The sequence below is a fragment of the Schistocerca gregaria genome, chromosome X (assembly GCF_023897955.1).
Source record: "Schistocerca gregaria isolate iqSchGreg1 chromosome X, iqSchGreg1.2, whole genome shotgun sequence".
In the NCBI taxonomy this organism is placed as follows: domain Eukaryota; kingdom Metazoa; phylum Arthropoda; class Insecta; order Orthoptera; family Acrididae; genus Schistocerca; species Schistocerca gregaria.
In genome coordinates this window covers 365,361,625-365,375,221 of record NC_064931.1, presented here as the reverse complement: position 1 = coordinate 365,375,221, position 13,597 = coordinate 365,361,625, and the positions used below count along the sequence as shown (strand labels likewise).

Genomic DNA, 13,597 nt, shown 5'->3' with positions numbered 1-13,597 from the left:
AGGAATCTACATGCTTATTGAGCGATTTAAGCTGCTTCGCTACACTGAGGATATCTACTACGACGTCACTAACGTTGGCAGCTATTCTTGATTCGAATTCTGGAATATTTATTTCTTATTATTTGGTGAAGCAGTTTCGGAAAACTGTATTTAGTAACTACACTTCAGTGGCTCTGATGTCTACAATATTGAAGGTATTGATTGTGTTTTGGCGTTGGTGTACTTCACGTACGACCAGGATCCCTTTGAATTTTCGAGGCAGGTTTCCGTTGTGGGAACTATTAAAAGCATCTCTCATTGAAGTCCGTACTAAATTTCGAGTTTCAGTTAAACATCGCCAATCTTGGGGATTTTGCGTTCTTTTGAATGTTGCACGATTTTTTCGTTGGTTCTGCAACAGTGTTCTGGCCTATTTTGTGGGCCATAGGGGATATGTTCCGCCTCTTATTAATTTATTTGGTATAAACCACTCAGTTGCTGTTGATACTATTTCCTTGATTTTAAGCCGCATCTAGCCTACGCTTACGTATCTGTTTTGGTCGAAGTGAAGACAGACTGTTAGGAAAGTGTCAGGTGAACTTATATCTGCTTTTTTAAACATATATTTTGCGTTTACTTTTGGTGGGTTTTCATCTTACGACATTCAGTCTCACTACTACGAGCTTGTAGTCACTAGCCCAGGCAACCGTCATGATCCTCCCTATTTGCTCCGGATTATTTGTTGCTAAGAGCTCAAGTATTCTTTCGCTACCATTTTCATTTCGAATGGGCTCCTGAAGTATATGTTCAAAATAATTTCCTGAGAAAGCCTTTAGTACGACTGCGGGCAATGTTCCACGCCCACCATAGACGATAAACACAGATTTTCACCAACGTATCAAGGGCACATTGAAGTCACCACCAAGTATAAATGTATGATTGAGATACCTAATTTAAATGAGGCTGAAGCTTGCTTTGAACATTCCAGCAACTGTATCATTTCTGTCAGGGATGGGTAAAAGTAACTAGTTACTAATTAATTCTGGTTGTCAAGTATAACCTCCACGCATGCTAATTAACAGGTAGTATCTAATTCAATTTCACGACAAGATAAACAATTATTGCAAATACTCCACCACCAGCTGTATGTAAACTATCCTTTCTGAACACCGACAGGTCCTCTGTAATTTTTTGGATTGAACTTATCTCGGGCTTTAGCCAGCTTTCATTGCCAATAACGATTTGAGCTTCAGTGCTTTCTATTATTGCAGGAAATTCTGGTTCTTTTCCAACGCAGCAACGACAATTTACAACTTCAATACTGACTATTGATATATCTACTCACGTACGGGACAGGCTGCGTATATTAGAATAAAAATTTTAATCAAACATTCGCTGACAGTTTTAAAACACATATTATTGTCGTCAGGTCCCTCAGTGCATCGGAGGACTGGCCAACAAAGTATACGGTTCCATAAACTGATATCTACTTAGTTTTATGCAGCAATTATTATACGCTGGTGTATTCTGTACCACATGCTGTGTGACGCTCCTTTGTACTCAGCCAGTTCGATCAAACTTCTAGGTCTTCAGCTCAACCTACTGACTCTTCCCCTGCTGACATGATGATTGCCGGATCCGACCACAAACGAACACCATCACATTGCACCTCCTTCAGACTATTCTTGTTTTAGAACAAACATACCTGATGAAAGACTACACTGGATCCTGACTTTTTAGAGGCAACTTTTTAGAGGTAGAGGCTTAGGAGGATGTGAAAGCTGGTGATAGTAGAGGCATGAACAGTTTGGAGTACATGTGATTACGCGTGTTCTAACGCATTTATCTGTACCTCTTCACAACTAAGCTTTTTTTTTTTCTCCGCAAGCCACTGTACAGTTCACAGCAGAGGGTACGAACACTGATTTTCTTTCCTATTCCATTCATATATTGAGAGCAAAATAATTGTGTACATACTTCTGTACATGCCCTCCATCTCTTACCGCATCTTATTCTCATCAACACTACGCCAGATACACGCTGACTGCAGCATAATGGACACACTACCCATCTTCGAATATAGTTTTTCTAAATTTACTAACAGGGCTCCGTATGAACTTTGTACCAAATATTCCCACTGACGTTCCCCGTGCATGTATGTTACTGTTTCCTACGACCTATAACCACTTGTTACGGCCCTGACAGCGCGTTTCTAAATACTTTCGGCTACTTTCGTGAAGCCTACCTGATACGGACTCCAAATACTGGAACAATTCTCTCGAATTTGTCGCACTAGTGTCTTTCATAAAATTCTCTCTGCAGATGCAGTATATTTTCCTACAACCTTTCCAACAAATCTCTGTCACTAGACTTCCCTGAGACCAATTGCAAGTGATCGTACCATTTCAAATGACTTCGTAGCATTAACCCTGAATACATATATCACGTGACTTGCTCAAGATAGTCACCACTAATCTTGTAATCAGATACTATACCGCTGTCTCTCTTTGTTGTAAGCACTGATGTATATTTATCCGCACTTAAAGGGAGCTGCCATTAATTACTCCCTATGGAAATTTTGTCCAAATCTTTCTGCAGTTCTTTACGATCTTCAAACGACGATACTTCCCTGTATAAAATAGCGTCGCCGCTGAACAGCTTTATACCGCCGTTGATCATATCTGATGTCGTAAATGTACACCGCCTGACAAAGAAAGTGAAATTTCACAGCTTGAGAGGGCGTTTGTTGTAGTTCAGTGATTACAAAATCGAGTCCAATTTACAAGGAACTTATCAGTATGACGTTGCATCCCTCTGGCCTATATGCGTGCACTGATTTGGTTGGGAAAGCCACTGTATCCTCTCCTGAGGTAAGCTCGTCCACAACTGTTTTAACGTGTCCTTCATATCCTGGGTACTGATAGTGGGACTGAGCTCGCGTCCGAGCTAGTCCCGCGTATGTTTTATCGGGGACAGATCTAGGGATCTTGCTAGACACAGAAGTATCTCAATTACGTGCATACAGTTCCGAGAGTCTCGTGCCATGAATGTAAAAGCTTTTTCCTGTTGAAAACTGGTACCACGATGCTGTCGCATGAGGAGTAACAAGTGACGACACTGAGGCAACGCTGTGCCGTCAGACTTCCCTCAACCACAACCAACCGTGACCCGAAGTCATACCTGATCGCTCCCCTCACCATAAGAATGTGATCTCTCCCCAAGACGCCTCCATATTCGCTGACGATGGTCATCCGGTGTGGTGCAGAAACGCTGAACACAATACGACGCCTTTAATCAGCACTGCGGGATGACAAAATGCTGCTGACAGTCAATTACTTTTTCTCGGATGGCAGGTGCACATATGAAGAAGTTACAACAATGTGCTCGCTGCACAATACGGGGATTCTCCAATGTGGTGGTCAGTCGTGGTCGACCGGAACCTCGTCATGAGTATGACTGACCTCACGTTCTCGTGGAGTCCAAAATCGGGCCACTGCCACATCCGAATGCCCTACAACTGCGGATATTGCCCGATTCGATCAAATGGAGTACCACAATGAGGTCCCTTTCAAACTCCGCCACGTTCTCATAATGTAGTATCACACGAGTATGCGGCGTCTAAGTGTCCTTTACATTGAGCACTCAACATCTGACGCTGTTCACGACCCTTATATACCTTCCCACGCCTGGTGACAACACTAAACACGAACAAAACTGATGCATACTGGTGGTTATTCGACCTGTCACAGATAATTGCAGCTCTTATCATTTACATATCTGTACGAAGTTACATTGACATTCGACTTAGTCTTCTGCGTGCCTCGTTTTGTTTTGGTCAAGCAGTGTATATTGAAAACATCAGAGATCTTAATATGCTTTCTTAGGGTACACGCGATATTACTTTGTTGCTCTCGATAATTCGCCGTCCAGTATGACGTACTGGTTTCTACTAGTCAAATATTACTCGAGCCCATCACATACTTGCCAAGATATTCACAGTGCAATCAAACGTCTTTCGAAAAAGTAGGAAGACATAATCGACTTGTTCACGGGCATCTACTGCTTGCAAGGCATCGTGTATGAATAAAGTAAGCTGTGTTTCATATGCTTTGTTCTCCTGAATTCTCGCTGATTCTTTGAGATTCTCTTTTTTTTTTTCGAGCAGTAACATCACAAAGTTTACGATCAGAATTTGCCGTAGGCGGCTGCAACAGACAGGCGCCAGCGATATTTATCTCTAATTCTCTGCATGCGATTTGTTATCTGCTTTGTGCTCTTTTCCAGCTTTGTGCTCTTTTCCAGCTACACGAGACAATTCGCTGAACAAGATAAATTTGAACTAGCGACGGAGCTAATTCCCCGGCATATTCAATGCGAAATCGAAACGGAATTCCTTTAGGGCCTGGTGTCCTTTTCGCTGTAAGTAGTTTTATTCTTCAATATTGGAACTGTCTAGTACTCACCCTTTATTTTTAAGCTTGTCCCGCGGTCAAAAATTGGTGTGGTAGTATCGTCATACCTTTGCATTTGCCTAATTTTCATTGCTCATACTGAGATATTCTTGAGAAAGTCAATCCGAAACATTCATACAAAAACATGTATGCACACTTTGGCTTTGTAGTGGACTCCACGGCACGGGAGTCTAACTGTTGGGGAGCCATTCTCTACCATTGGCGCTCAAGCGAACCCACAACAGAGACAATATACATCTGCTCCATAGCGGATTAGTTGGACAAGTATGTTAAGTACGATTGCGGTCAAGCAATATAAAAACAGTGGGCCGAAAGGGTTGGGTTGGAAGGGGTATGTCACGTAAGCACCACCAGGTCAATAGTGTTCATTAATTCCTTTTGACACACTTCAATAGTGATGATGTGGTGCATTACGTCACCTGGGGAGTATTGTAAGCAAACGGATGGATGAGCTTGATCGGACAGTAGGTTCCCCTCATCGTTCCCCAGTAGATACGATACCAGGTATCAATGATCATGCCATTTAACAACTTCCATGAAACATTGCCTACTGTGGTTTTTGATGTACTCGTGCCTTGCTATCGGCGCGTATCGTGTTTATCAGTCCAGGCGACCTTTATACACGCCTCGAACATCTAACAGTGATGTTCCAACATCTATTACCAACTTGATAGCCTCCGCCAGAACTTCAGATTAAGCATACCGCTGTACGCTTTACGTGCGTACAACGCAATAGTCAAATTAAGAGAGAGTGTACAGGCACACCGAATGTGACTCTAAAGCTATACAAATGTAACGGGGCGAGTGCAACCAAGTATACTCTACGGAGCTTTCATAACTACACTGGCTGCAGGCTAGTGAACGATACTTTGAGTATGCTATAAGACTTCATTGCGTAATCGCTGATGACAGGGAAAGACTAAAATTGAAACACTTTAACCGAAGTCAGAGCATGGTGTTTATGATATGTGGTCATGATCCTTATGCGAAATATTTGTTTAAAATTGAGAAGTGGCACTCAGAAACGCGTGACTGAATATGTCCAGACTCCGTAACACGAAGTATTAGCTTGTGCATTTACGGCACATTTTAGGGAGTACGCTACGCCTTAAAATTTTCGTAACCGAAGGGACGCAGAACTATGGTAATCGGTCGATAAATGCACAAATGTTTCGAAAATAGAGCTCCGTAACTTCCTTGCTCCATCTTACTCAAGCAATATACACAAACGAGCCAAAAGCATTATGACCACTGCCCACCATGAGACTGAGGGTCATCAGATGGCGTTGCGGGCATGTGACGCTGATAGAGACGTTCCTAAGTGTAGCGGAGACAAATGGGGACTCATTCTAGTAAAAATGTACGCCGGAAATTTGAAAAATCAATCACATAAATGACTGACAAAAGACAGATTGTTATGGGCCGACGCCTGGGAACGATCATCCCGGAAATGCCACACTGTCTGCTCGCGTGCTACTGTCGTGAGCATTTAGAGAGAGTGAAACCAGAGTAAGCGACGAGGTGTAACGCCCACGCCTCATCACAAAACGTGGAGGTCGGAGGCTTCGCCGCTCTGTAAAGCAAGATAGGCAACGATTTGTAGCAGATCTGACGACAGACTACAGCGTTGGTGCAGCGAAAGTGTTTCGGAGCACAATATTCAGCGAACATAGTTCAATATGGGTTTCCACGGGCCGGGCTGGTCGTATGAATCATGCTCCTTGTTACACCAGGTCAATAATAGCGTCCAGATGCGCCATGGTCCAGGCAAAATGCTGCTCGAAACAAGCGCAGGCCAGTAATATCTTATCAAGGACGTTCACCTGGGCTTCCATTAGGACCTGTGGCAGTAATCGGAAGCATGATGACAGTTGCGGATTACGTAAACATTATTTCGGACCACCTGTATCCCTTCATGCTTGGTGTCTTTCCGAAGTATGATGGTACGTCTCAGCAGGACAAGTGCCGTGTCACTAAGAAGCGTGCTGCACTGGGTTGAGGAGCATGATAGTGAGCTCACTTGAGCACCAAATTCGCTATATGGCTCGTAATTTACGATAATTGTGTGACCTGTGCGTAGACATGTGTTGCCACAAACCTCCGGAAACATACCAAGGACTTTGGCAATGAATCTCACGCAGAATAGTTGTTGTATTGCATTCAAAAAGTGGACACACCCCCTATTAAGCACGTGTTCATAATGTTTTGCCTCGTCAGTATACGTTAGTTTATATTAAATGTTACCAGTACGTAACTTGTTGTTCTGTACAGTGTGATGTAAACAGAGTGTATAATTTAGAGCAAAAATTATGATAGTGCTGCTTCGCACAGGCGTACGAAGAATCGTAGAATGCTGAGACCCCTCATAGCAAGAGGCTATTAATTAGATTAGGTATAGCTTTGTTACTTCGGTTAGGATGCACGACAACGGACTGGCAAGACCATCTTTCCGGGACAGCCATGATACCTTGAAAGTGTTTAGAACAGAAACAGAATAGTAGGAAACAGGTGAGATTTAGACTTGTTTGTCGTTAGTGGCGAATTCAAACCAATTTAATTTCATGTCAAAGCCTTTTCTTGTACTCATTTGCGTCACTTCTTTAACCTGATCCAAAGATCTCTAAATTTGACCTCACTCTGTCCTATGATTTTTATCTGTCCCTTATCACTTGTTTCACGCTCGGTAAATTTTGTTAACGTGAAAAATGCCGAGCTGCTGAGTGGCTAGGAGTCCACGTTAAGCTGTAAGTCGCCCTGTATCTTGCTGGGTGTAGCCATTCGAAGGTCGAAGGAAGGCGAGGGCGTTTCTAGAAAAGGACTGTGGTGTTCAGCCTACGGGGTAACAGCTTTACATTTTATCTTACGTAAAACTCTTTCTTTCTCTCCAAATAACTTTAAGACTGAAATCTGAACAATAATGTATTGGACTAGAGTTCCCTTTCTGTGTCAAATGACCCACAACATAATTCAAAAAGGCAGATTCGGCAAAACAGCAGTAAGAAAATAAAGTAATTCATGCTGATCTCTGTGTCTTATGATGCGTGGTTAACAGCGGTGCAGCAGCTTCTGAACCCCTTAGCGAGGTAATGGCTCCGGCTACACGACTGCTCATCAGTTGTTGTTGTTGTTGTTGGTGGTGGTGGTGGTGTCCCCTCAAGATAAAGCAAACGATTTTTCTGCACCACGATTCTTGTATCCGCTTTGACAATCTGCGATAGCAATAGCAATGCCTGTCATTGAACATGTGCCTGCCCACGATGGGTGACCGGCAGCGGCGGTCTTCTCCGAACAAAGGTACACGTTGATACTGAGGACTTCAAGATTACTCCGTAATTCACATCGAAGAGTTTTCGCAAAGGGTTAACAGAACAGTTATCACACTATTTCTCTACTATCCCACTTGTTACAGCACGTGGGAAAAAGATCACTTATATCTTTTTGTGCTAGCTATCATTTATTTTATCACGACGGTCGCTTCTACTGTCTATTGTAGCAACATGTCGTAAATGTTGAACCGATCAAGGTACGTCTCACAACTCTTACAAATATGTGTTATTTCGTTGGAGAACATACAGCCGTACAGAAGGTTTTGATGTTAATTTTTTTGAGCAAGACAACTGTTACCTTGGATATGACGTTTCACCTGTTAACCTATTCTACCAAGATATTCTTACTATATTAGATTTTTATGTAGACTTGATAATGGTTCCTCCTACCGAAACCAGTGGTCAATACGGCGCTATTCACTAACAGCAGCTTACAGTGGTAAGGTAAATTTCTTCAAATATATTACAGCTGTGGAGCACATTTTACAAAAGAACCACCGCCCACTCCGTTCCTTATAGCCTCCGCTACCGCTGTAGCCGCCTCCTGCGTGTAATAACGCCTGATCTATAAGGTGGATCCTGACACTTCATCAATCTAGGGTCCAAACCAAAGAATATGCAGCCTCCACAGTCGCAGAACCGTCCGAGACAGAGGTTGACCTACTCGCCCCACAATAACGATGCCGCAGATGGCGAGCTCTGCCTTTGTAATACAAGCCAGACTGCCACTCCTGTGGTAAAAAAAAAAAGACACATACATCGTTGGTACCGACATGAGCCACCACCTGCAGCTGCCTGCACCTCATGATCTTTCTGGTATTCGGTTTTATCCTTTTCACATCTGCGATTATTCCATAAGGAGTGCGCACTGGTTTTCTTCCCCTCCATGGCAGCCATATACCAAACGGGTTCGCTCACACCCCGAACACTGGAGCTCCCAAACCCTAATAATCCCACCCTCTGTAAATGAACGGACCTTACAAGCCGAAAAGCATCCTCAGGTACAGTGCAAACAACTGCAGCTGGCTCAGGATCATTATCAGCCACAGACAGCGCCTGATACTTGTTTGTCACACAAACCGTGGAGGTCTTTTGATCGGTCTGCCAGAAAGTCTTTCGCTGCTTGCCACACCTTAGAATGACCTCCCACTTGAGCACCGGTAAGGAGTAAACCTCATGTGGGCAGTAACCGGGCCGACTGCATTAATAGACCGATTGGGGACGCTTGGGACGTGCTGAACGTGCTTTGGATTCCCCGTCTTCTCCCCACCACGCACCTGACCCCCCCCCCCCCACCCCCCTGTGATATCCGCTGGTAACAGCCTCTAGCTGCGTTACAGGACTCACGAAAGCCTGAAGCTGTGTCTGGAGGAGTTACAACATAGCTCGCACCCATAAACAGCAGTCGCAGTCATAATCCATACTAAGCAATGGCACCACAGACGCCGTAAATCCATATTACACAGTTCATATAATGGAGTGTATACCTCGTAAATGCACAAACACACAAGAAATTGGTGATTTAAACTACAAAACCACGCAGACAACGCTACGAAAGTGACGCGCTTTTACTTAGCTCGTAAAATAACAAACGACAAATGGTCTATACTTGTGGTGCTGATCGAAAGAACGTTTGCGCCTTATTGATACTTCCGTGTTGCCCACCCTTTCCGTATCTCAAACACACCCACACCCACACGCCCCCCACTCACACACACTATTCCTTCGTATACCATTCCCTTTAAAGATGCCTGCTTCCTTCATGGAATAATTTGCCACACACCATGTTTCGTTTTATCGTCCAGACAATTTAGAACATGCTGCGCTAACAAAACCTCTGCTTGGAATCTCGTATTCGTCAAGCTCTAGTCCAGCGTAAACTGGTAGAGCTCTGGTGTGGCTCAATTGTAATATGCGTGTGAGATTCTAACAGCTGTTGGCATACACAAAAATCTAAGAGCAACTACTAGTACATTCTCATTAGTAAAAGTCGCTAGGTAGTAGCTGTTCTCAGTATTCTTGTCCTGTAAGACTTTGGAACGTGTCCCTTTTTCTACTCTTAGTGTCACTTCGCGTTCGTTGCTCCTACCTGGTTCCCTGGTGCAGCGTCTCCTTTTGTTCAGAGCACGTAGCATGGAGGCATCTGCAGTGAGCAATTCTGCGGCTAACTACATGTGCTGTAGCGCGTATCTGGTAAGTCAGCAGACGTGATTTTTATTTTAAATTCAATGTTCTTTGTCTCAGCCATGGTGCAGAATGTCCTCTCGGACTACGCACTAAAAAACTAAATGTGGACCAAGGAAGGATCAACGGGTTAACAGTTGTATACTTTTTTCCTTCTCCGGGCAGTGTCATTTTATAAATTAAAACCACTTGTGCTGTTTTGGATAAGGTCCCACAGTAACTTAACGTCTCGTTTCATAGACACAAGATGTCAGAATGTCTCATTTTACCTACCCCTCGTTAACTCAGATTTATATAAGCGTCCCCAGCTACATCTAACCCAGGGTGCAAAGATGTTTGAAGAAAGGAAGGAAGGTTAGAACTTAGTGTTACATCGACGATGATGTCATAAGAGATGGTACGCAAGCACCGGTTGGGAAAGTGATCGGCCCTGCTGTCACATTAAACGACTTGGTGAAATTATGAAAAAAGAAACAATCTGAATGGTCGGAGGGTGATTTGAACCACCCCTTCTCTACTGTAAGTATAGTGTCTTACCATAGCTCCATCTCGCTCCATTTTTCTTCAATGTCCTGCTAGGTAAGGGAAGCCTGGAGAAACATCACCACCATACGAAGAACGACACTAAATTCGATGACTTCACCAATACTTGAGGATGAGGATGAGGATGATGATGATGATGATGATTCATGATTCATGCGCCTTCCTCTTCAGTCACTACTAGTTTGGTCAGAAGTGACACCTTCGCCACCAAGCTACAAATCTTTCTTGAGCTAGATCAACTGTCTACTAACACCCATGTGTACGCAGGATAAATTGTGTGGAGCTTACTTTTAGCGACGCACAGCTCAAGATAAATCTGAGAAGTTTATGATTCGGTTACGACTTAAATGAGTGTAAATCGTAAGGTGGATCACAACATGTCTCTCCAAGACTGGATCATCGTAAGTTTTAACAGGCAGCCGAACTTGAGAAAAGAATACTTTGCGCTCATGAGGAACTATATTCAGGTGCGACACATAGATGTTTCAAATTCTTACTACACTACTGGTGCGAAGTATTACTCTCCACATCGTGCTGTTTCAATGACTGCACTTCTAAGTTGGGGGTATTATTTAATGATTCTTATTTCTTTTAATGGAGTAGCACAAAGTGATAACTTGATGGCTGGTCCCATTATTCAAGCAAGTTTATTATCCATTATTACGGAATTCCGCCCCTTTAATATGGCTCTCTTAGTTGACACTGCGTGAATGTATTAAAATGTCTTTCCATTCTGATGATAGTAATTATTTGGTAAGTCTAAAGCGGTAATCACCACATGAACAGATGTTGAAATACATGTTATCTAGTCACTTATGGGACTGCTCCAGCTACCTATGATACTCGATGCTGCAACAGCTGGCTTTGGTATATTGAAACATTTTTCCAGTGGCATCAAACGCTTTGTTGTGTAGCTTCTGTGTAGACGACCTCTTAGAAGGATCCCACACAGAAGGTTAAGTATATACACCTAAAAAAACACTGACTAAACTATACGCTTCTGTGGTGTTTCCACAGAGGCTATGTATGCAGCTCTTTGAGGTTTACGGAACTAGGGGGAAGCTAGGGTTACAGCTTCGTTTTTAAGATTAACAGCGCTTGACGAGTGTCAATCAGAACAAACAAATACCTTCTCGATGTTCGTTAGCGGCTATTAAGATTTCTGGTAAAGCTCTACCACCGCCCCCCCCCCCCCCACTCCAGAAAACACACACACACACACACACACACACACACACACACACACACACACACACACACACACACAAGAATCTAACTACCGGTGCGTAACTGATTTTGTGCTCTGTGTACACTGCAATACGAAATCTGATTGTTAGAAAACAGTTACCAGTAATCCCGTATTCTGATAGCACGGATACAACACAGCATTAATATAGGCTATATTATCGTTTCATGAATACTCCACTCTGAATCTGTTACTTCAAAACAGACCCTCTTCCGTATCTAAACAAGTGAGAATATTTATGCACTATTGACGATAACATACTCGCATGGGGAAGATTGAATCTGTGTTGCATGTTGAACTTAACGGAATTCTAGAACTAATATAGACGAAGCGATTGTATGGGTTTTTCATTGGCTAAATTAAAGTTTTCTGTGACTTGCCCGTTATTTGGCGAGGTATTTTGTATTTTTCTTGCCGAGCTATTCAGTGCATTAGCGCCACATCACACAACGCAATCCTGCCACCCTGTAACAATCCTGAATAAAATTCAGAGTGCCGAATTCTACCCAACCTGATGTTTCCCCTATTCATGGAGAGGAATGCTGAATTCTTTAGCTCTTTTAATTTAATGAACCTAGGCGCTATGTTTTGCAGAATATGATGGTGATCAAACGACGATATCGTTGGGTTAAATCAACCACTATGTTTTTCCTATAGGATGGATACCAATTACGTGTCAGATTTGCCCACCAAATCTTTTTCAACTTGAGCGAAAAGTATGGGGACACTTACCCATAGTACTGTGAGCTGAACTAAAAACGGCGCTTTAATGAAAGGATACATTCTGAGCGAGCCGGTTTTGGTTCCTATAGCCAGTAGGTGTTGTATGGGGTCGAACGCCAGCGCCGTTGGTTGGTATGGGAAGCCATGTCGGAAGGTCTGAAACAAAACAAGGAGTTGTATTTCATGATCTTCATAGACATTTATAATACGAAAATTAATTTCAAAATAATATTTTTTTTTCCTGAAAAGCAAATTTTTTATGCAGCAACACACACTGATCCAAACGTTTTAATACAAAATAAATCCAGAAGCCGAGGAGAGTTTTAACTGACTTGTCTCACAACACATATTCTTCTCTAATACCCTACTTTATAAAAATTATAATACACAAATTCATTGTATTTATGTCATACAGTGCTGCATATAACTAGCAAATGATGACGAATATGCTCAAGTAATAGTTAACGCAATCAATAGGTCTTAGCACCTGTTCCTGCATTTCCAAGACTAACAAGAATAAATTCAGACAGAATTTCTGCAATTCTGTTAAGCCTAATACTTATCTGGAGATGTTCCAGACACACCCACATACGAAGAAGCATGAAATAACATCCCAACAAAATTTTCAATTTTTAAATATTTGTGACAGTTAAAGCAGTCATGGAACATTATATACCGAATTGGTGACAATGATTAACGACACTGGCAATAGTAGTAGTAATAGCTGCTGCTGAAGAAGCAGCAGCAGCAGCAACAATACTAACAACGACGACGACGACTGTTATTCAGAATGGCTTCCCACAGTGATAGCATAATAACAATAATCATTTCCATTAGAGGAATGTACACTTTTCACTGCTCCACAAATCAATACAAGTTAATTCTAGGACAATACATTTAGCTTATGTCAGAAGCTGAAACCAACGATTTTAACAGAAAGTCAGTTATGTGTTATCAACCGAAAGCCAACAAAAACACAGGCGAAATATCACAAGTTAAGCATAACAAATCATCCCCCCCCCCAAACACACACACACACACACACACACACACACACACACACACACACACACAAAATTGCCAGCAGCAGTTGCAAATGATCATTTACCCTGAAAACTTAACAC

General features: G+C 42.6%; 1 protein-coding gene across 6 annotated transcripts in view; it reads right to left on the bottom strand.

Moving 5' to 3' along the window:
• The window catches only part of LOC126299600 (syntaxin-binding protein 5), a 901,795-nt gene that overhangs the window by 707,227 nt on the left and 180,971 nt on the right, over window positions 1-13,597 (bottom strand). For all 6 annotated transcript variants that reach the window (XR_007552829.1, XM_049991623.1, XM_049991624.1 and 3 more), the window contains exon 2: window positions 12,532-12,629. Coding sequence is in view for 5 of the 6 variants with exons in the window: in XM_049991623.1 (XP_049847580.1) it covers window positions 12,532-12,629 (98 nt within the window). In the remaining variant the exon portion in view is untranslated. The remainder of the gene's footprint in view (window positions 1-12,531; window positions 12,630-13,597) is intronic.